Raw genomic sequence first — 25,218 nt, 5'->3', positions numbered from 1 at the left:
TTATTAACTCATTTATATACTTACCTTACAAATTTGCATCTCTTTTGCTAAGAATATCTTGATCTTCCTCTTCTTCTGAGCTCAGATTCACACTGTACTTTCTATCTCAGAAAACACTAAACACATTCTAGATTAATCAATCTAGCAAATCCAGGAACTTACCTCAGAGTTTTCCTTACGTACAAATAACCTTCTCAATATTCCCATAATAATTAGCCATGTGCTCTCTCTTTCTCTCTCTCTCTATCTCTCTCTCTCTCTCTCTCTCTCCTGAAACTGCCACCAGGAAGGTATCTACATTCTGAGTGATTCAAGAAATCACTCAGCCATATAGATCAACAAGCCTATCCCTACCACATTGTGGTAGTGAACATAGCCAAAAGGCCATGTTTGACTACATTCCACAACAGTGATACAGGGATCTGGGATGGGGATGCCACTAAACACAAGGGACACATGTTAGTTACATGCCTTAAGGTCACCCAAAACCAGAAGTGGGACTGAGAGTGGGGGGATTTATCAGACGCTAGGGAAAAATTATAGTTAGGTGCCCTAATGGCACTGGTATCACTATGGGGATCAAGGTGAGGAGATTAATTAGACACCAGGAAAACTTTATAGTTATGTGCCGTAACAGCCCAGCCATCACTACAGGGATTGAGGGTGGGGGGATTCAGTAGACACAAGGGGAAACACTATAGTTAAGAGTTGTAATGGCACTGGCATCACAATAGGGATTGAGGGATTAACTAGACACAGGAAAATAGTACATGTAGGTGTTGTAATGGTCACCAGGGCATTGCCATAATGGTACTTAAAGTATTAAGGTGAACAGGGTATGAGGTAGACACATTAGCCACCAAGGTATACTAGATACTAGCCATAATGAAACTTCAACTATTATAGGGATCTGGGGTTGGGTGGCACAGGTTAGGGCAGACAGGTCAGGTCAAGTGCGAGGACTGTGGTATCTGTGTTTGTGTTTTGTACATTATGTCAGTTGGAGAGTGACTGCTAAGGAATGACACTGCTTTCATGAGCTGCAATTTACTACCATGTTACCAGATCTGAAAGTATCTGCATGGTTATATAATATAATTCAGCGACATGCAAATTAGCTAATAATGAGGTCTTAGCCACCTTGTGGAGGCTAATATGCCTCTGAATTGCAAAATAATACATCGTGGGAGCAAGGCCTTTCTATTGCAAGCCATACCGCTCACACTAGGCTATTTAATGAGTTCCCAGGTAACTCTTTCTGAACTACGACTTAACTTAATTTGAGTTGATTCTTCATTTCATCATCTTTAACAATTTCTTGTTCTTCAGAAAAATATCAGTTTGGTAAGTATCTGGAAAGAAATACCTTCTAGCATTGGTTAAACACATTGGTTGTTTCCTTTAGTAACTTCTAGAACAAGTCAATTTGGTATAAATAAAATAGTCTGATTTACAGATAGTTATAAAAAAGAAGAGAAGCTTAGTTTATTGTCTGAAATATGTGTAAAATATTGTAGATTCAGAATAACACCACCTAAGGAAATCTCTGCCTCTGGTCTTGACACATGTTTGAATCTCACGTTTTCAAGTTTTTACTATAACCCTTTAGTTGTATTGTCTAATTCTTCTACTCCTTTTTAGCCACTATCTTACATTTTAAGCAGTTAATGGCAACAAAGAAGTGGGTATCATTTACTTTATTTTATTTTATTGTTATTTTATTTAAGACTTATGAATCAGGTGCAGACCTCTCAACTGTCCATATCTGGGCAGTACTGTGGTGGTTTGAAGTCTCAGAAACACTGGTAGAATTAGTGCAGGCTATGTACAAAGACCCAATGACTCAAGTATGAACAGTGTTCAGCCTCACAGAGGAGTTCTCAGTGGGAGTGAGTGTACCCCTGGGTTCATCTCTAAGCCCACTGCTGTTCATACTGATGATGGACTACATTAGCAAACAGGTCGGAGGGGACAGATCAACAAAGTTGTTGTATGCGGACAATGTGGCATTACCGGCAGACTATGAACAAGAACTTCAGCAAAGGATAGGAGAATAGAATGCAAAACTGAAGGCACATGGGATGAAACTAAGCACAGATAAGACAGTTGTAATGGCAGCAAATTGGGGAAATCAGAAGAAGCTGAGATTTGAGAAAGAAGGGAAAATAGTGGAACAAGTAAACAGCTTCAATTATCTGGGAGGCGTGGTTGAGGAGAAGGGAAATCTGAATGATGAGGCCAAAGCTAGAATCAGAGGGGCTACAGCCAACTGGCATAGAGTGTCAGGTGTAGTCTATGACAGATGAATGCCAAAGAAGCTGAAAAGTAAGGTGTACAAGAGAGTGGTGCAACCAGTAGTACTGTATGGTATGGAAACCTGAGCAGTAAAGACAGAATAGTTGAAGAAGCTAGAGGTGATGGAAATGAAGTGCCTGAGGAGAGTGGTAGGATGCACACTGTGGGACAGACGAAGAAATGAAGACATACGAGCAGAAGCTAAAGTAGCTCCAATTACAGAAAAGATCAAAGAGAACAGATTATGGTGGTTTGGACATGTACAGAAAAGCAGAAAAGAGGTGGAGGTTATTGTGTGAAAGAAGATCTGCGACAGTCAGGCATGAATGTTGAAGAAGGCACTGAATCGAGAGAGATGGCGGCAGTTAACACGATACCCCGACCCCACATAGAAAATGGGAACAAAAGGGCTGCTACTGCTGATGGTGATGACGATGTTCCTATTTTCAGGCCAATCTATCCCTGTGCAATGATGTACCTATATTTGGAAGTAGGTCACTATTTTCAGGCTTGATTTTACCCCTTGACACAATTTTTTGAATCCTCCTCATCATGCATGATTTTTGAAGTTATCTAGCACACAAAAAACACATTACGTGATCATCATACTGGTGGGACTAAAAATTTAAAGAAGGATGACACACATCTTACATCTCCCTTTTTCAGAATCAAAAATGAATGACCTCGTGTCATAAAATTCAATAAGGCAGTTCATTAAAGTCGATAGATTTTACACCATCTCTTTGACATTGCTCCTATATTTTCCCATCATTTGAGGCAGTCTGTTTTTAAAACATTTTTGAGTAGTATATTCCACATTGCTACTGTAAGCAGGAAATGTTATTAGCTGTTTATTATTCAAATTTTTTGTTAATTAGATGTCCTGATTTTTGGCTGGATGTACCTATTTTCAAGGGCCTTTGTTATTTTCATCATCTACAGGTTTTTGAAATATAAAACTTAGTGTGACACACTATAAAATAAGTTTTGTTTTGCTGTTATATATACCATTGCACCTTATGATCTCTAGAACATTGTCTTAATTCATCATTATAAATCAGTGGATCACTATTTGCATTAGCACTATTGTTTATAAAATAATACAGCTGATAGTACTGTTAGCTAGTTTCTCACCTCCTGAAATGTTCTTTCAGCATCTCTGATAACCTCATCTCGACTATATGCATACTTGTCAGTATCCAGTGTTTCATAATTTCCTCTCCAGTAATCTCCATAGTCAGCATAACCTTTAATGATAAATGTAAAAATAGATGTAATTACTGTAATAATGTACATATATATTGTATTTAACTGGAACAAAACTATTTACAAATTAATTCTACTCTATATTGGAAGAACTAAATAGGGAAATGACTAAACATGAGCATTGTACAATGACTGGCCATTAACATTTCAAAACTAGCATACTGATTGGTCAACCCTACCGGCGTGTCTGTTGTAAATCGATCATGTACCAATGGAAAAAAGTCCTGTCACCCATACTTTCTTCCATTAATATATGCTATAAAATTTTACTTTTCTTCATTTTTTATTTTAAAAAATAAACTTAAAAAAGCAGAGACTTAAAACAAACAAGAGAGATGGGACAGAGACGAATACAAGGATAATCAGGTGTGTTATACAAAACTAGAAAAATATACCTGATTATCCTTATATTTTCTCTCTCTGTCTCTCCCATTCATTTGAAATCTCGATTTCATCGTTTTAATTAAAAAAAAAAAAAAGCAATGGAGATCTTCCTTTCTCTGTTGCTTCCTTTACACAGCACTGATGTACTTCGTAAGTGTGGAAACACAAGTCCCATACATATGTGAAGTCCTTCAAGGATTGGGAGGGTGGCCAAATGGTTAAGATGTTTGCCTTACAAGCAGAAGGTACAGGGTTCAAGTCTCACAAGGGATAATTGGCTAGTCTTAAAATGGTTTGTAAAGGCAGTTAGCCTAGTACTAATCTATGAATCAGGAAAGCCCTCAGAAAATGCAGAAGAGCACTTCTGTGCACCACAGTGCTATTACACAAGGACATTATTTAAGAAAATTAGGTAACATTTTTCTTAAATAATGTCATTGTATATTATCAATAGCCCACAGGTGTGTTTGGGTAATGCTGGATTTACCCATGGTAATCTAGCATTGAATCAAGGATAAATGGCAGGGATGAGAAGAAAATGTTTTGTGACATAAGCTACAGTTATTAATAAACATTCATATTTAATATATTTTAATAAGTCTTAACCAGATTATATGGGTATAACAGAATAACTGACTGACTGAATGAATGAGATAACATGTCGACCTGGTGGTGATCCTCAAGCTTAGCCTGTTATATGTAGTGCTTTAGTACACAGTCAGAGTGGGCCGTCAAGCAGCACAGGTGATTAGTCACAATTTATCTAGTCAGAAATCAAATGAGTCTGTTGTATTTGCTGAACAAGATGAGATGTCCAGCTGCCAAGCTTGGGTTATCTTTGAAAGTTCTGCTGACTGAAAGCTGAATTTAAAACCAACCAGCCTGACTAGCATGAACTATGCATTGCTACACTGACTGTAGGTTCACTGACAGGACTGAGCTTGGAAGTAGGTAACATGCTCCAGAGACCTTGACCTCATTACCACAGTTAACAGAACAAGCTTGAGGGATAGGTCCATAACCCAGAGACTGCCCATGTTATGGAATAGACTTCCCATACATGTCAAACAGAGCACCTCACTGGCCCTTTTCGAGAGAAATCTTGATGAGTGGATGGGAAATAGAAAATTCACCCCGGGCATCACTCCAATGGCTCTGCTCAACAGAGGCACTGGGAAGTAATGTCAGGTAGCATGATTCCAGGGTAATCCAATGGGCTAGGCTTGTAAACTCTCCAGGGCCATTAGCCTAGCACACACATATGAACCACCTATATTATGGTAAGGAGAAGGCTGAAAATCCTGGGTATCCAAGAGTCTAGTATTCAGGGGGAGGACAGTCTAAAACTGATGTGGGAATTGTGGTGAGGGAGAGTCTTCTGAAGAATGTGAGGAATATCATCAGAATTAATGACAGACTCATGGCACCCAGACTCCAGTGTAAAGATAGGGCACTGTTCATAATCTCAGCCTATGCCCCACAACAGGGTTGCAATAGCGAGGACAAGAGCACATTCAGGTAATAGTTGTAGGACCTTGTACATAGAAAAGGACAGTATGAGTTGGTGTTGATTATCAGGGACTTGAATGATTATATTGGGACAGACAGAACAGGATATGAGGCCTGTCTGAGTCTACATGGGTGGAGCAATAGGAATAAAAAGGAGAGGTCATACTAGACTTCTGTCTAGCAAATAGCTTGTTAGTGACCATCACATGATTCACCAAGAGAGGCAGTCACAAGGTCACATACAAGAGTGGCCAACATGCAACTCATGTAGACTTCCTCCTAATAAGGAAAATGAATTTGGGTAGAGTTAGAGATTGCAAACCCCCATTGAAACAGTTGGTCCACAGCATAAACCACTGGTGGCCACGATCAACTGCAAGCAGTGATCAATGAAGGCTGTAAGGTCAACAAAGACTAGGCTGGAAAATCTGGACGTTGACTAGAGTGAAAGCTTAGGAATTCAAGGAAATACTCAGGGGTCTAGCACTACAGGAAAAATGTAAATAAGTAGAGTTGAAGAAGACTGGCAACATATCAAAACAGCATGTGTGAAGGCTACAGAACAGATTCGCAGCCATGTCAGGTATGGAAATAAGGTACATAAGGAAAGCTGGTGATGGAATGCAGAAGTCCAGAAAGTTATGAAAAGGCACAGGGAAAAGTAGGAGATAGAAAAGATGGACCAGGCTAAGAAGGAGCACTGACTGCCTAACAAAGAGGATAAAAGGGCAATCTCACTAGCAAAGAACAAGGCATCAGAGGCATTATATCAGCTTGTGGAAAGTGACTCAGCAGATGGCACAAAGAAAAATTAAGAAGCTAAGTCATTAGACACCATTCATAAGGGATGCCAGCAATAACTTGCTCACTAGTCCATAGGACATCAAAGGCAGATGGAAGGAGTACTTCCAGAAGCTTCATAAATGAAGAAAACCCCACAGAAGCTATATTGCCCATACACAGCCTATGATGATAGAGGAAGAAGAATCCATGCTAGAAGAATTAAGAACAACACTAAGAAAATTAAGTCAGCAGGCTGAGCAGCAGGCTCAGATGAGGTCACAGCAGATATGGCCAACATGTTTGAATGAGTTAGAGAAGAAATGACTCCTGAGGGTACTCATAGCAGTATAGTTGTATCAGATTCTTGTCACGATGCATGAAAGTGCTGGAGAGGGTGATTGATGAGTGAATGTGCAGAATAACAGAAAGGAAGATGCGCAGTTCAGATTCAGATCAGGATGCAGTACACCTGGTCAGATATTTGCAGTGAGACAGATAGTGGAGAGGAAGATAGAGATGAGGAAACAGTCCAACTGGACGTTCCTAGACTTAGAGAAAGCATATGCCAAGATCCCAAGAAAGCTGATTTGGGCAGGTCCGTGATGGTTCAAAGTGCCAGAAACATTGGTAGAATTAGTGCAGGGTGCAAACAAGGACCCAATAACATAAGTGCAAACAGTGTTTAGACTCACAGAGTAGTTCCCAGTGGTTGTCAGAATCCATCAGCTCTGGAGTAACTGCTGTTCATACTGGTGATGGACTACATTAGCAATCATGTTGGAAGGGGACAGAGCAACAAAGCTGCTGTTTGCTGATAATGTGGCATTACAAACAGATCATGAACAGGAACATAAGCAAATGATAGTGGAATGGAATGCAAAACTGAAGAACCATGGGATGAAACTGAGTACATGCAAGACAGTTGCCATGGCAGCAAGTTGGAGAAATCATTAGAATTTAAAAACTGAGATAGATGAGAAAAAAGTGGAACAGGTCAATAATTTCAAGTACCTGGGTGAGGTGGTGGAGGACAAGGAAAATCTGAATGAGAAAGTCAAACCTAGAATAAAAGAGGCTGCAGTCAACTAGCACAGGGGAGTTTATGATAGAAAAATGCCAAAGAATCTGAAAAGTAAGGTCTGCAAAAACAGTGGTGCAACCAATACTTGAGCATGGTACAGAAACATGGCTTGTGGAGGCAGAACATTGAGGAAGCTTGAGGTGATGGAGAAGAAATGCCTGAGATGAGTGGTAGGATGCACACTGTATGACAGGTGAAGAAATTATAGCATCAAAGCAGAAATCAAAGTAGATTCGATTGCAGAGATGGTACAAGAGAATAGATTAAGGTGGTTTGGGTGCATGTGCAGGAAAGCAGAAGATTGGTTAAGAAAATCTGTATGAGACAGGAAGAATTCAACAGGAAATAAGGACATTAATAAAGAAGAAGCAGGGAGAAACCTTCTAGCACAGGGGTGTCCAACCTTTTCAGTTGCAAGGGCCGCATTGAGTCAACAGAAATGGTCTGAGGGCAAGTGAGGACCAAAAAAAAAAAAAGGTCTCTCACATTCACTGAAGAGCAAAAAAAAAAAAAAAACAAGACCCCAGGTTTATGTGGACTAATACAAAGTCAGCCCACTGGCTGTATTGTAGGTGAGTTTGAACAATAAATAAATTAATTAATGCATAATATTTGCCCTAAAATTCAATATCTCATTCTAATAAAAAAAACAGTTAATATTGGATCTGCAGAATAATTTCTGGTAGTAATGAGCCAATAGTATGTCTCATTTTACTGCTTTAATTTAAGGTAGCTCCAGAAAACCTTCATCGGTGCATGTTTTATATAAAAACTCGCGTACTGCATACACTTTGTGCAGGCTGCAACTTCATACTAACAGAAAATAATATTAAAATTGCTTTTCCCAAACCTCAGACATTTGAATAATTTGAAGAGATAACATTTTAAAAGCAAATCCAGAACTGCATTGCAAACACTGACCCACGCAATGGAAGACACAGCCGTTCTATCTGCATGAATTCAGACTCTCAGCGGTGCCAGAGACAGTACCCCAGCTTGCATTCTGTATGCAGGCTACAGGAAGTGGAGGGCTCCTATTCTCCTATACTCCTATTTGTAATACCCCTTGCATGTCAGAAATTCCTTAAATCACTCATCTTCATTTCCTGAAGCAGCATTTTGGACCACCTATGTAACTACGAGGGCAATTTCTGCAGGTAATATTAATGCAGACATTCTCCCTGCAGTTCCTATTGCCCTATGGGCATGGCATCCAAGCCCTTTACAGTAAAACAACCTGCTACTGAAGAAATGCTTTTAAATAAAGCATATACATTTCACCAAACAGGCAGAAGAGTGGGTTAAAATTTCATACATGCTGTTCTGCACAGAAAGAAGAATCAAAATACAGGAACAAAATATATAAAATGGATATGAAATTGGCAACATAGAACACATGGATGTTAAAACATCAGCAGAGTCAAGAAATGTAACTGAATTCACTGTCAGCAAGGATCCTGAACCAAATGTTGGTAGCTTCAAAACTTGACAGTTATGCAAGGCAACACTTCTGAAGAGTGCATTATGGTAATCCAACTACCACACTTCTAAGACACTTTTCCAATTAAATTTAAAAAAATCTGAAAAATAAAGCCCTCATTGTAACAACAACAAAAAAAAAAGGTCCACTTTTTTTGTACTTTGCAATGTCTTGCCATCTTGTGACTACCGCTAAATAAAACATATACCATTATAAAATTTTCACTCCTCGGTTTCATTGCTATTATCAAATGCACTGTAGTTAATCAAAGCGTTGCATGTATTGTACACCTACTGGTCAGTAATTACATATTAAACTCACAAAATTACTTACCTTACCTTTTGCTATGTTGTGTAGTGTAACTGTAGTCAGTGTGTACTCCAAAATAAAATAAATCCTCTCTCCACGATCTCGCTCCTTCCTTCAGCTTTACTAGAACTATAAAAAACGACCGAACGGTGTTTTCGCGCATGCGCATACCAGCGGAACGACGCTGGTATGAAAAAACATGAAAAAATGAAAGTTGGCGCATGCGCAGAACAGCAAAAGTACGCGGACATGTAAACACACGGAAAAAAAGGTAAATTAAAATTAAATTTAAATTTAAGGGTCGCGGGCCACATGGAAGAGCTCTGAGGGCCGCATGCGGCCCGCGGGCCGCGGGTTGGACACTCCTGTTCTAGCAGCTGATGGAGCAGATGCAAGAGGCCAAAAGAGATATGTTGATGGAGTGGAAGAACTTGAAAGCAAGATAGCAATATGTAGAGTATGCTCAGAACAGACAGCTCTGGAAAGGAGTTTTAGGAAGTACACCTTAGGTTTAGAAAGAAATTGAAGAATACCAGTGTAAATTGGGTAGCATATCATTCCAGTAACAACAACAACTAAATAGGGTGAGGGTGGAGGTAGTGGAACATTTAGATGCCTTGTATGAATATCGAAATACAGCCCTGGCACAAGCTTTTTATGATAATAATTCAAGGAATATGAAACATTTAGCCCAATGTCTAAGACAACAAAAGGTAGAAAGATATATAATGAATTTCAGAAATGTGTAAACTGGCCAATTAGAAACTGGCCCAGATGTTGCATTAGAAAATTTGTGATTTTATTATATTGTATAATGGTGAATCAAGAATTTTAAAAGTGAAACCCCAGACAGTTACATTTTTAGTTGGGTTATTTATCATAAAAATAAATGAAGAATAGGAAAAGTTCTACTTCAGGAAATATCAAAAGAAGAGATTAGTGAGACTTTGAAAAGGCAGGCAAATAGGGGACACTGTTTACAAGGAATCGCAGTAGAGGTGTGGTAGATAAGAAAGGACAATTTGATAGATATTTAGCTCAAGATGTTCAGTAAACTATTAGAGGAAGAAAATATAAGTATAAAACTGAACACGACCACTACGAAGTAATAAATAAAATCCAGTATTTATTATGATAAGCGCTTTCACGTCCAATCCCAGCATGCTTCTTCAGATCTCGCTACATACCTCAGATCTCAACATTTAAATACCATATTTAATAGCATTTAATTGAATAATTGAAATAATTAAAACCAATAAAACCTTAAAGCACTAGATCTAAAATAGTGCTATAAACAAAGAAACAGCAGAACAAGAATCAAATACACATTAATTTCACACAATACTTTTGTAACCACATTTTAAAACATACAAACAAATGGATATATGTGCATCAGAGTTGCATAGATCAACATCATTAAACATATATTCAATGATTCAAGTTCTCTAACTAGAATATTGTAATATGTGCAGTAAAAGTAATAATATAAACATATAGTTTGACCAAACTAATATTTAATATTTACGAGCTTCTAATACTGGCTTGATACTAATATGTTGATTCAGCCCTGGTTCAACATGAGCTCTTAATTTAAAAATCCATGAAAGCTCGACATACTCCAAATAGTTCATATTGTTGCCCCCCCCCTGACAGTTTTATTTACTAGATGTAATACTCTAAATCTAAAACTATGGTTAACATGATCACTGACATGTTTAGCCAAAGCATTCCGTTGATTCCGCCTCCTTATATCATAAATATGATTATATATTCTGTCTTTTAATTTTCTAGAGGTAACGCCCACATAAAATGCAGTATATTGCATGCAAGTTGCTAAATAGATCAGGTTTTCATCGCCACAACTAGCGTAAAACCTAGGTATAAAAGTATATTCAAATGTAGGGTGTTTGAAACACTGTTCTTCAACTATAAACCTACACATCTTACATTTATTGCAACTATAAGTACCCAATCTATTTGTCCGGGATATGACCCGTTGAACATAAGAATGTTCCTTGCATAGAATTCTTTTAAGATTTTTGCTATTCCTATAAGTAAATTTAGGCGTAGATCCTACAATATTTAAAATTAGGGGGTCAATCATCAATAGCTGCCAATTTCTCTTAATAATATCAACTATTTTACTGTTGTCATTGGTGTATCTGGTAAAAAATGTAACCTGGGCATCATTTGATACTCGCTTCCTATTATTAAAATTCATATTTCTATTACTAGATATCACTCCATTTGAAACCAAATTCTGGATGTTATCTATCATGGTGCTATTATAACTTCTGTCAATAAGTAATGTTTGCATGGTGTTCAATTCAGCTTGCACATTTAAAGGATCCTTACAAATTCTGATAATTCTGATAAACTGTCCCTTAATAATATTGGGAAAAACAAACCTAGGATGCATACTGGTATAATGCAGCAATGCGTTCTTCCAGCACGGTTTTCTAAATAATGAAGTAGAAATGCTGCCATGATAGTCCTTAATTATACTAATATCCAAAAAATCCACCTGACTATATGAAAAATCCAGAAGAAAATATACTGAAATGGTGGAAGAAGTCAGCAACAACTGTTATACAGAAATTGAATAAAGATCCAGCTGACCCAGGTATGTATAGACAAATTTCAATACTGAATCATGATTATAAAGCTTTTACAACTTCTCTTACTAGACATATATCAAGCTGTCTACTGAGGATAATAGGATTGGACCTATGTAAGTTCATAGAGGGAAGACAGTTATTTGACAACATAAATAAGACACTATTGATCCAAATACAAACAGATCAAAACAGAAAAAGCTTAATGTTAGTTAGGTTGAATGCTGAGAAACCTTTTGAAAGGGTCAGTTGAGGGTTTATTAAGAAAGTGCTATCACTGTATACCTTCCCAGACAGGTTGTTGAGCATATTTAAGAGAATAAATGAGGGGGCAGAAGCATATATAATGGTAGTGAGCAGGCTGGAACTGAACAGAGGCACAAAACAGAGGTTGCCTCTCTCCCCGCGTTTGTGTGATATTGAACCTTTAACTATGAAAATACTCTACATGCAGGGTTATAATTAATAATGAACACATGAGAAGATTTCTCTCTTAGCAGAAGACGTAACTCTGCATATAACTGACACACAAAATGATATCTGAAAACTATTTCATATTTTGATACAGTATCAACAGACTGCAGTATACAAGCTAAATGAGGCCATATCTAAGTCTATAGTTATGATCCATGTACCAACACATAACCTTTTGAAAATGTACCCCTCTTTGTGGGGACAGCAAAACAGTGGAATATCTAGGGATATGGTTAGCAGAGGATATTCACCAGGTAGCAACACAAATGTGGATGGATATTAGGTGAAGATAATTTATAAGATTAAACAATGGAAAATTCTGTTTATGGATATGCACAACAAAGTACAAGTGATAAATATGTTCCTGGTGCCATTAATTCCAGAGACCTAAATATGGCCTGCAACTTAAATAGAACATGCCTGAGTGACAGAATTATCTCCAGCGACTGCTGCATCTTTGGAATAAGCTACCCATTCATGTGAAACAGAGTACTTCTATTACACTGTTCAAAAGGAACCTGGATGAGTGGATGGGGCACTGTAAATTCTTACTGGGGATAGCACCCACAACTTTCCTGGATGTGGGCAGTCATTACTAAATGCAAAATTGGGTATTAACTAACATTTCTATGGCATTACAATGGGATGAAACGTCTAGGTTTGAAATGACCTCCCGGTTGATAGCCTTGTAATCTCTTATGATCCTATGAATACTCTAAGTAGGGCAAACATATTCTGAACACTTGGACAGAACATTGTGGAAGGTGTCAAATAAGGAAATAAAAAAAATTATTTGGAAAGACAAAAGTTGTAGAGTGAGGTGGAATAGGAAAGTTCTTGTGAGGAACAAGGAAGATTAAGACTGCCAAACCTTAAGACCTGTTATGTGGCAATTAAAATAAGGTTGGCATATGTGAATTGGGCCTAAGACTCAGACTGGAAACAGATAGCAATCTCGGGTTTGACTTAAAGCTTTAGGTTGTCATCTCCTGAAGACAGGGTACAAGGTTTGATTCTGACCTTGGGTTATTGGCTAGGCTTAAAATTGCCATTAGGGCAGTTAACCTAATATTCACCTATGAACTATAAACTATAAGGGAAGGGTGTATGGATAATGATAGTAACAGGATAAACCTTTGGGCCCAGGCAGAGAGGATGGATAGAGGAAAAGATGGTGAATATTTCACATATAATTCTATAACATCCATTGTGAAAAGGTTCAAGTTGCAAAAGTGGAGAAAGAAATTGCTCCCAATAAAGCTTGGAAAAAAGTAGAGGGGGAACAGGAGGATTAATACTACAGCAAAATTATGGCAAATGATAAAAAACAAACCTAGATTTTGTGAAAATCTTAGGAAAAATGGAGAACTGATTAAATGGGATAAAGACAGGGAGGAATTTGGGTTAATGAACAGGGAGAGACCCATTCCCAGGAATGAAGAATTCTTCTTTCGGCTGCTCCCGTTAGGGGTCGACACAGCAGATCAACTGTTTCGATTTCTTCCTGCCCTCTGCATCTTGCTCTGTCACACCAACCACCTGCATGTCCTCTCTCTCCACATCCATAAACCTTATCTTAGGCCTTCCTCTTTTTCTGCTACCTGGCAGCTTCATCCTTAGCATCTTTTTCCCAATATACTCTGCATCCCACCTCAGCACATGTCCAAACCAATGTAATCTTGCCTCTCTCACTTTGTCTCCAAACCTTCCAACCTGGGCTGACCCTTTGATATACTTATTCCTAATCCTGTCCATCCTTGTCACACCCAGTGCAAATCTTAACATCTTCAACTCTGCCACGTCAAGCTCTGACTCCTGCCTTTTTGTCAATGCCACTGTCTCCAACCCATATAACATAGCTGGTCTAACTACCCTCTTGCAGACCTTCCCTTTCACTCTTACTGGTACTCGTCTGTCACAAATCACTCCTGATACTCTTCTCCACCCACTCCATCCTGCCTGTACTCTCTTCTTCACCTCTCTTCCACACTCACCATTACTCTGAACTGTTGATCCAAAGTATTTAAACTCATCCACCTTCGCCACCTCTACTCCCTACATCCTATCCTCTCTCTCATTCACAGACATATATTCTGTCTTAGTCCTACTGACCTTCATTCCTCTTTTCTCTAGAGCTTATCTCCACTGCTCCAGGGTCTCCTCCATCTGTTTCCTACTCTCACTACAGATCACAATATCATCTTTAAACATCATAGTCCACGAGGACTCCTGCCTGATCTCGTCTGTCAACCTGTCCATCACCATTGCAAATAAGAAAGGGCTCAGAGCTGATCCTTGATGTAATCCCACCTCCACCTTAAATGCATCTGTTACTCCCACCGTAGACCTCACCACTGTCACACTACCCTCGTACATATCCTGCACCACTCTTACATACTTCTTTGACACTCCCGACTTCCTCATACAATACCACAACTCCTCTCTAGGCATTCTGTCATATGCTTTCTCTAAATCCACAAAGACACAATGCAACTCCTTCTGACCTTCTCTGTACATCTCCATCAACACTCTTACAGCAAACATCACATCTGTAGTGCTCTTTCCTGGCATGAAACCATACTGCTGATCACTAATCATCACCTCCCTTCTTTACCTAGCTTCCACTACTCTTTCCCATAACTTCATGCTGTGACTGATCAATTTAATCCCTCTGTAGTTACTACAGCTCTGCACATCACCCTTATTCTTAAAAATCATACCAAAACACTTTTTCTCCATTCCTCAGGCATCCTTCCACTGTCCAAGATTTCATTAAACAATCTAGTTAAAAATTCCACTGCCATTTCACCTAAACACCTCCATGCTTCCACAGGTATGTCATCTGGACCAACAGCCTTTCCGTTCTTCATCCTCTTCATAGCTATCCTTACTTCCTCCTTACTAATCTACTGCACTTTATGATTCACTATCTGCACATCATCCAACCTTCTCTCCCTCTCATTCTCTTCATTCATAAGCCCCTCAAAGTACTCTTTCCATCTGCTCAACACACTCTCCTCGCTTGTGAGTACGTTTCCCTCATTATCCTTTATCACCCTTACCTGCTGCACATCTTTACTAGCTCGGTTCCTCTGTCTAGCCAATTGGTACAGGTCCTTTTCTCCCTCCTTAGTGTCCAACGTTTTATACAACTCTTCATACGCCTTATCCTTAGCCTTTGCTACCTCTCTCTTTGCCATACACCTCATCTCCTTATACTCTTGTCTACTTTCTTCAATCCCACTTCTTCTTCGCCAACCTCTTTCTCTGTATGCTCTCCTGTACTTCTTGATTCCACCACCAGGTCTCCTTGTCCTCCTTCCTTTTTCCAGATGTCACACCAAGCACCTTTCTAGCCATCTCTTCCCAGGAATGAAGTAAAAATATAAAAAGATCAAAGGAAGTTAGCAAGAGAGAAAGACAGACATAGCTGAATTATGGGTTATTAGGAAAGTGCTATCATTGCACACCTTCCCAGACAGATTGTTGAGCATATTTAAGAGAATAAATGAGGGGGCAGAAGCACATATAAATGAATCAAGGACGAAAATGGACTTGAACAAAAGACTGTTAAGTAGAGCTTATAGAATGCTGATAGATAACTTCAAGGGACAGTCAGATATTTTAAGACTAAGATGGGAGGAGAGAGTATGTAAACAGACTACTCTTTCAAAATGGAGAGAACTTAGTTTAGCTTAGCAATATGAAACTAAGTTAAGAAAATATAGTGTCTTTGCCTGGAAATGTTTGCTAAATACGTGGGTGAAAGATGTTGCAGCTATGAATAATAATATGAATGAATGTAAGGGGAAATTGGAAACTTATCTTTTGGGCATGTATGGAATTAGCAGTCCTTAAAATGGATTTACAAGAGATACTAAGAAAGCTTTGGGGACCATCACTAAGATTAATGAAAGCATTAGTATTACTGAACTGGGATTCAGGGAAGGAGAACGTGGGGCAGGGGCATTCCCAGGCATTGTTTGCACTTCTAAGGGTAGTGGATAACAATAATTACAGGAAGCTGGAAAAATGTGAAGACGTCAACCATAACAGAGGTAAAAGAACGAATAACAGATATGCAAAAGAAGGAGAAAGCACAAAAGACTAGCAGTCATCTTAGGAAATGGGAACTACAGTAGAGGGTAATATATAATGTTGATCTGGTATTTAGTGAGAGGAACAATATAATTTTATATATATGTTCAGAAGGAGTAGGGGGTCTATATTAAGTCAGCAAAATAGCATAACACTGAATGCAGTTTCACCTACACATATACAACGAAATCTCACAAGAGCAACAGCTCAGGTCAGCAATTTTTTCCCAGGGAAAACAAAATCACTTGGCCTGAGCTATGACATTGCCCTTTACCCCACTGTATTGCGATCTCAGAGTTGGTATATTTAGTTAGGTGGTCGGGGGGTGAAGCCCCCAATTCTGCTATGTTTTAAGTCATGTGTTGTGTTTTATGGTCTACTGATTCTTGTCCTTTGAAAAAAATCAGTGACCTGCAGTTTTGCTGTTGTGGGATTTCGTTGTTTATGTGTCGGTGAAATATCATTCACTGTAATGCCATTTCTCTGACTTAATATAGACCCGAAGTGGGATATGTTTAGAAGGAATAGGTTTAAGTGTTCCAGTTGTTGTACTAGAGTGCTATTGAAATGCCTATGATATAAACAATTATTTGTGAGACTGAATTGCACTGGCCACAGCAGCAATTTTTATTTATGGGATGGATAATAAATGATGTTGCTGAATAAAAAAAAATGTTTACAATTTGAAAGGTTATGGGCTTGTTTAGGGGTGATTGAGATGGAGCCCCAGATTTTGGATACATAGGAGTTGTAGAGGAACGCACCTGAAGAGTCATTATATATTTGCGTCTAGTAATACATGTTTGTCTTTGGTGCCAAAGGGTTCATTTGGTAGAGTAGTAATGAATTATGTTGCTGTTGCTGGGGGATTTATCAGTTTGTAGATTAGGCTGTGTAAAGTGGTGAACTGAGAGAAGGGTGGAGTATCTTGCAGTTCAGTCCACTAAAGTAGAGTGAATCATTACTGTATTCTATGCAGGACACCAAGTTTTTGATTCTTTTTTTTTTTTTTTAATATGAAAGCCATTGTGCATTGTCTGGATCTAAGTCAACAGCAAACTGGGCCAATATTACATATCATGGTAAACTGACAGTTGCATTGATGACAACTGTATTAAGGAAAGTAGCACTACTTTAAATAAGAGCACATTTCTAGGGTCATGCAGGGTGCAGTACATCCCATGTCATATCTGCAGCCCTCTGGAATTTGTTATCATGTGGTGAAATGCTTCTACCAATAAAAATGATACTTAATAATAAGCAAGTATGGGTGGCCACAGTGGTACAGCAGTTAGCGTTGTCACCTCACAGCAAGAGGTTCTCTGGTTCGATCCTTGGCTGGGTTGCCTTCTGTGCGGAGTCTGCATATCCTCCCTGTGGTCGCGTAGGTTTTGTCTAGGTGCTCCAGTTTCCTCCCACGTCCCAAAGACATGCTGTAGGTGAATTGGACACTCTAAATTGGCCCTAAGTGTGAGTGAGTGAGTGAGTGAGTGAGTGAGTGAGTGAGTGAGTGAGTGAGTGAGTGAGTGAGTGAGTGAGTGAGTGTGTATGTGTGTGTGCCTTCCGTGGAAGGTTGGGCTCCAGGCTGGCAGCTCTACACCGTAAAACTCTACTGCCAATCATGAGCGGACAGGTGATCCACTGTGGCGACCCCTAACCAGGAAAAGCCAGAAGAAGAAGCAAGTATCTCTCTGAGTCAATGTTTGTCTGTGATCTTCATGTTACTTGCATAGCAATGATGGAAAGAAAGCAAAGGACTAAAAACAAGAAGTATTTGTTAAAAGCATGGAAAAGAAACAGCATTAAAAAGTCTCTTTTCCATTCCTTTTAGAGTGATATACCTGGCTCATACGATTTCATAAATTATAATGCTGCTAATCAAGGTGTGCTTAAAAACAATCTACTTTCAAATCAATACATTCAAGAGTATTACACTCTTGTATGAAAATGTGAACTAAAATAGTAGTTAATGGACAGGAGGTTGACTGAAAAATCAACACAGCATGTAACTCTGACACATTAAGAATTATGCTGATGGAAAGAAAGTCTTCAAACTTCAAGGAAAAACAAAAAAATATAATACATTACCATTCAGCCTGGCGGCCTCATTCTTTAAATCGGTGTATTCCTCATACAGTGGTCGCATTTTTTTGCCAACTGTTGCTCTCCAGCCTTCCCAGGCCCAAAGCCTCTCATAATAGTCAGTACTTTCAGCCATGATCTCATCCAGACCTACAGACAGTTATAAAAACGAGTCAGTAAGTTCAGAAGATATATCATGCAGGCATAACAAAGGTACTTTACAAAAATCCAATATTAAGAGTTATTCACTGCTTCAGAAAATGTATAAAAGTGTAGTATGATTGAGGTTGTTGATCAAATTCTTGTTTAAATTACTTTCCTATGAATTGTTTTAATGAACTGTCTGTAACAGTTGCATTAGTACTATCTCAAAAGCTTAAAAAGACAAGAAATTCCAAGCTCTTGAATCCTATGTTGGATTAATAGTCACAGGCCAGCAAAATTTCAGAAAGCTTAAAAGATCATTGTGACATACTAAATGCTATATTAGATACCCCCCACAAAGTATGTTGGCAGTGTACTATGTTTTTATGCCAAAATGAACAAACAATATATTGTCATTTGCTCTTACTAGTAATATGAAAATACTTGCGTAACTGTGATGGCTATATATTCATGATTTTAGGAGTAAATTCATTACAAGAGGATATTACCCTTGCAGTTGTTTAATAAAGTCATTAATTCTTCTTTTTTCTACTGAGTGCTCATCTTCAAACATTCAAAATGAATCCTAACAAAATGTAAAAGCATCTTCTCTTTTCAATTCCCAATTGTTGCATCTCTATGGTGTCTATGTAGAACAAACTCAGACATGTCAAGTTGCAAAGCTGGATCTGTCCTTTGTAGTAGTGATGTGTGCTGAGGCTGGGTGGGATGGCAAGTCAGTAGACATGGCTGAAGACATGATCCTATCCAACTGGGTATATGCTGCAGCTGGGAATACAAATGTATGTGGAAGCATACACATGTCTGAGTGAAGCACTGTGGAAGTTTCACATGCCCAAGGCTGCTACATGGGGTGACAGGAGTGACACTAAACAGCAAATCCTCATGACCGCCTGGATAATGTTACCATAACAGGGAGATGATGCTTAGCATGAAACAGGACACAAAATAGCTATAAAAATCGCATCCTTATTTTCTGATGCTACTCCCCAAGCTATATTCTTGATTTTTACTTTCATGTTGTCATTACCTTATAGGGTTCCCTTATCCTAGTTAGACCCTATGAATTTGTGCATCCCAGATGTAAGACATTTGAACTCCCAGCTTGGGCATAGGCCGCCTATCTCAATTACTGCCTCATATGACATGTGGAGAGTATTGTCTTGCACTTTACTACTGGTAGATTTAGGTAACATCACATCTCTTCAGATATCATGCTCTGGTGCGTATTTGGTGATTTATATATCAGTGTAAGTTGCTCTCTTTTCTGCCTCTTCCTTATCCACTCCTTCCTCCTCCTCCTCCTCCTCCTCCTGCTATTTATCAGATATAAAACAGCCTCATACCATTATTACCTCAATCTCTTCTTTGTTCCCCTATAATCTGATGTACTCTTTCCTCATTCTATCTTTTTAAATATAAATGTTGCTATTCTACTGTTCTTATTGTTTTCAGCGTCCTTCAGCACCAGCAATTACATTTTGGAATGCCACTGTCTTGTCCATACATTTTCAGAAATTATGCTGTTCTGTTGTTATTGTTTACCTTTTTTACCAACTATATTGGTAAATCACCGGGGAGGAGTACAGTGGTCCAGATGTTTCCCTGCTGGCCTTCCTAAGCAATTGGCTTCCCCATTCCATAGTGAGCGTTAGGATCATATCCACTTTAAATAGATTCGACTGCATTCTCTCTAGCTGTCCAACTCAGTCTTCTCATCATGTCAAGCTTCCTACTCTGACTTGTATTTATTGACTATCTGCTCAGTGTCTTTTTTAGTTTATTTAGTGACGTATTTATTATTAACTTTCTATTTGGTAACTGGGTTGTTACACTTGCTCAGGGATACTTTTCAGGTATGGCCTAGGCCAAAATGCAACAATGATGGAAACAATGCTAGCAGCACACTTCAAAGAACAGGACAAAATAGCATAAAAAAGCACAATATAGTAACAGGGATATTAATGTTAAAAATATATAAAGAGCTGTGCACATAAGTCTAGTAAATTATGGAACGTGTGAGAAGGAGAGACTACCCAGTTATTAAACAAAGCCACTAAAATAAAGATACAAGTAATATAAAATACATTATTTCAAATGTACTAAGTGACATTTATTAAGGTCCAAAACTCAGCAGTAGTATTCGAATGAAATATATGATATACAGTATTAGAGATAATGTTATTCAGCCAGGTTTGATAAAGTAGGCACACACACACACACACACACACACACACACACACACACACACACACACACACACACACACACACACACACACACACCTATTTTTCTGTAAAGGGAACATTTTTAGCAGAAAGGGGAATGGCCTAAGGCTGTTTATGCTTTACAGAAGTTCAAGAAAGAAAATGCAGAGAGCAGGAACAATTCTACTGAAGAACTTTTCAGCAATAATTGTCATAAAAGCTGGCCTCTGCAGTACTGTGCTTGAAGTATTTCTTAGTGAATATGGAATAATCCTTATTTGAGTTCATCCATAAGAGCCAAACAGTAGCTTTCGTGTTTAATGGAAATGTTGTGCTGTGTTTTATAAGGAGGCCAGGAGACTTTTGTTAGCGTACTATGGTGGTGTTCAAGTCAATATATTCTTCCTGCTTCTCTACCCACCCCATTGTTTCCCTGTCTCTCCTTCTCCTGCTTCTTCCATGCCCGTCCACCCCATTGTTTCCCTGTCTCTCCTTCTCCTGCTTCTTTCATGCCCGTCCACCCCATTGTTTCCCTGTCTCTCCTTCTCCTGCTTCTTCCATGCCCGTCCACCCCATTGTTTCCCTGTCTCTCCTTCTCCTGCTTCTTCCATGCCCGTCCACCCCATTGTTTCCCTGTCTCTCCTTCTCCTGCTTCTTCCATGCCCATCCACCCCATTGTTTCCCTGTCTCTCCTTCTCCTGCTTCTTCCATGCCTGTCTTTCATTCTCCTAGTCTGTTTTCTGTGTCCCTTTGCCACTGTTTTTATGCTCCCTTATATCTATCCTAGTCTTAGAATATCCTGTATATTCCTCATTTAGCCACACTGTTGCCCAATTCTTGTATATCCTATCCATATAGCTCCCTCCCCAGACCTCCAGGATCTGCACATCCCTTGAACTTAGACTATATTTTTCTTGTTTCCAGGATGTCCTTGTTTCCTTCACTTTTCAACTCCTTCTTGCATTATATTACATTTTTGTTTTTGCCCTTACTTCCAAGTCAGTTAGAACCCCCCCCCCCCCATAAGCTGCAAAATCCATCTAATTGCATAACTGCTGTCATTCATTAAGCACTACCATTCTTTTGGGAATTAGTGCCTCACTCTTTACAGTGTCATGCATTGCCTTTGAACTTCCATTAATTCCTGTTTTTTCATCATCTTTCTTGTAACAAATGATTGTCCTTCAAGGCTACTTATGAAATAAGATTCATTGTGTTAGTGATATTTTTATTTTATGAGTCTCAATCACATATTGTCTGCACTTTGGAAATAATCAGGTAGCTTCATCCCCGACTTCCATTCATAGGTTCATAGGTTTATTGATGTATACCAGGCTAAGACCACTGGGGCTTTTATAAGCCTAGCCATGTATTCCAAATGTATCTCTCAAGTGTTTTTTTCTAGCCTTAGAGCTTGCTTTAAAGGGTATATGTATGCCAGGTTATGATTTACAGGTTGCCTCTGTCCATTAGAGACATAAGTGCTAGAGCTGGGGTGGATTTCCAATTTCACATCCACTGGTCCAGGTTATGCTTGAATTGTGTTTGGGAAGAATTATGCTTAACATGGATAGGAAGCCTGTACCAGAGGATGGGAATTCTCTGAGACACGCACACACCCTGTCCTCCAGCAGGTCTTATTTATTTCTCAATCAAAGTTCAAGTCCCTGGATTGAGTAGTTCTGATGCTATTAGTTTTGTGGATGTGAAAAAGGTCCATCAGAGTAGGATCCAAGGATGCCATGTATGCCAGGCACAGATCGCCTTTCAACAGTCTGTACGAAACCAAGTATAGAGATAGGGCTTTGAAATGATCTGCAAAGGGGATCTTGTTTACACGCTGTATTATTTTTAAGAGGAACCTCTGTGGACATTCCATTTACTGCATGTACCTGGTCAGGTACATACCAACGGGAGTGTTGTACTCAATGATGGGTCTAATGAGAGACAAATACAAAGGAACGATGACCTCCTTGTACAAGGATGCTAAGCTTTTGCTTATACGCTGATCATCATAGAATGGTTTCCTTATTACCTTAGATACACTTTGGTAGAAAGCCAGATTACTGGCCACATACATCCCCAAATCTCTGACTACTTAATCTACTCTTAGGGGCATGTTATCAATGAGATAGGTTCCTAGGGTGGCTGACTTCAAAAAGAGCACTGTTATACATTTCTTGGCACTGTGTTTAAACTGTGGTTTTGGCATCAGAGATTTATTTGTGTTAGTCTGTCTTGCATGGTATTAGTGCCTTGCGGGTATTCTATGACTGATCCTACTTCACAGTCATCAGCAAACTTGGTCAGCCAGAGGCCTTAGGTATTGGCTTTGACTTCCAAGAACTAAATTCCAAAAAGAAGCAGGCCAGCATAGAGCCCTGCAGGACTCTTTAAGTGACAAGCCTCTTTGTGGAGGTGGTTTTACCTATCCTAACTTCCTGGATGCTATCTGAGACCCAGTTCACTATCCAACATGCAATACTGAGGGTAATGCCCAGTTCTGTGATTTTATTTACAACGCCCAGGTGGGGTATTGTATTAAATGCCTTAGACAGGTCAATGTAGGCATTGTGCACCATTTTGCCCTCATCCATTGCCTTGGTGACTTTTTCAAAGAAGTCCACAAGTCTAAGTATGCATGATATGCCTTTGACAAAGCCAAACTGTTTTGGATCCAACATCTTAAGATTTCCTACATCATTATTAATCATATCCATGATAATTATTTCCATGACTTTACATATAAAACTAGTCATACTTATGGGTCTGTAGTTTCCAGGCTCCATTGGTGGACCACCCTTGCTCAGAGGGATGGTCATTGTTGTCCACAAAGCACAAGGCCTGCCTGGAGGCTATGGTTAAATAGTGACTCCAGAGGTCCAAATAGTTCATGCTTCAGTCTATTTAGAAGGCCTGCTGGGATATTATCAGGGCCCATTTATATGATGTTCTTAGCTTTAGAGTGCCCATTTAGGACCTGCTCCCTAATGATAGTTGGGAGGTTATGTTGGTGGTATTACTTGAGGGACAGCTGGGGGGCAGAGGTGGGTAAAAGTGGAGCTGAATTTGTCAACCAACAGATTTGCGATATCTTCAAGCTCCATGTAAATGGCTCCATTAACAATCAGCTCTGAGCACTGCTGCATGCTGTCTTTCAGGTTTCAAGGATAACTAAAGAAAGCCTTATGGTTGTCTTTGGCCTTTGAGGTTATCTTTACTTCAAAACTGACTTTTGTAGACTTACTTTGCAATCGTAGTTGTTTAGTTAGCCTGATGAAAGAGTTTTTATCCTGCTGGGTGCTGCACTTTCTAATTTTAGCTATGATTTTATTTTCCTTTTGTTGTACAACCTGTTTATGCTTGGATTCCACCAAGGTGCTCTGTTTCTTGAGTTTGCTCTGGGCTTGTTTTTGGTAGGCACAGCTGTTTCTGTTTGCAAAGTAGGCTGGTCCAAATATCCTTTAGCTACAACCCAGGTCAGAAATGGCAACACATACAGCTGAAACTGAAATTTAGAACATATACGTTCAACCGTTATCACATACAGTATTACAGCTAATTAGGGTTAAATAATTTATAAAACAGTCATTGTCTTTTCAATTAAAAAAGTAAAAGTGCAATAAAAATGTTGTAAAGGCAGTTACAGTGTCATGGTCAAGGGCAATGAGGAAAGGATAGTTGAATTTCTAGTTGCTATCAATAAAACATCTTCCCACTGTGTCAGTGAAAAGCTAGTCAGAAAGGGTTATTTTGAATTCTGGAAGTGGTTTTTGCATCTAAGATCAGGGGAAATTGTTCCAATGTTACTGGTTCTAAGTCTAGAAAAGGCTCTTTCACCAAAAGTTGTTGTGAGAAGTGATTAGGTTGAGAGTTTCCCAATGTGAAGGGGGCTTTTTGAAGGGGGGGTACTGTCCTTCATGTAGAACTTTGAATATTAATTTGCTAAGTAAGAATGTGGCTCTTTCTGCTACTGGGAGCCAATGTAGCTTCTGTAGAAGAAGACAGTGATGAGTACAACTGCATGGAAGTACAACAAACCTGAAAACTGTGGCTACTGCGGTTTGAAGACATTTTGTGCTGTACGGGGAGTACAGGGTAAAAAAAGAAGACCATATTCCAGTTTAGGGAGGAGAATATTTTTATTTATGGCCATTCTAGCTTTGGGTGTAAGTTGGTGAGAAGTGTTATAGCAAACTTTTAGTTGAGAGATTACTTTATGAATAAGGAGATGGGTGTGTAATGAGAAATTCAGACATGGCTCTAATGTTATTCCCAAGTAATTATATTCTAAGACTGCTGCTGTAATGTAGCTCTGCAAATCTGTTATTGTGACTGCAGGCGAGTGATTGAGTTTATATGGTGAGGAGAATAGCATAACATTGTTTTCTATGATTAATTGTTTTTTGACATGGGACAAAGACAGTTTGTTAAAGGGGTCCTGTATCTGTGACGTTTACTTGATTGAAG

The 25,218-nt window shown here is 39.0% G+C and overlaps 1 protein-coding gene across 1 annotated transcript in view; it reads right to left on the bottom strand.

Annotated features, from left to right (window-relative positions):
* Positions 1-25,218, bottom strand: part of ACE2 (angiotensin converting enzyme 2) — a 366,082-nt gene that overhangs the window by 277,729 nt on the left and 63,135 nt on the right. Inside the window, exons 4-5 of the mRNA XM_044072791.1 lie at positions 18,383-18,526; positions 3,430-3,542 (exon numbers count right to left, since the gene is read on the bottom strand). Coding sequence (XP_043928726.1) covers positions 3,430-3,542; positions 18,383-18,526 — 257 coding nt within the window. The remainder of the gene's footprint in view (positions 1-3,429; positions 3,543-18,382; positions 18,527-25,218) is intronic.

The sequence above is a fragment of the Protopterus annectens genome, chromosome 5.part1 (assembly GCF_019279795.1).
Source record: "Protopterus annectens isolate FY-2018-M chromosome 5.part1, PAN1.0, whole genome shotgun sequence".
NCBI lineage: Eukaryota > Metazoa > Chordata > Ceratodontiformes > Protopteridae > Protopterus > Protopterus annectens.
The sequence above is the reverse complement of the archived record's forward strand: the minus strand, read 5'-3'. Positions and strand labels throughout refer to the sequence as shown.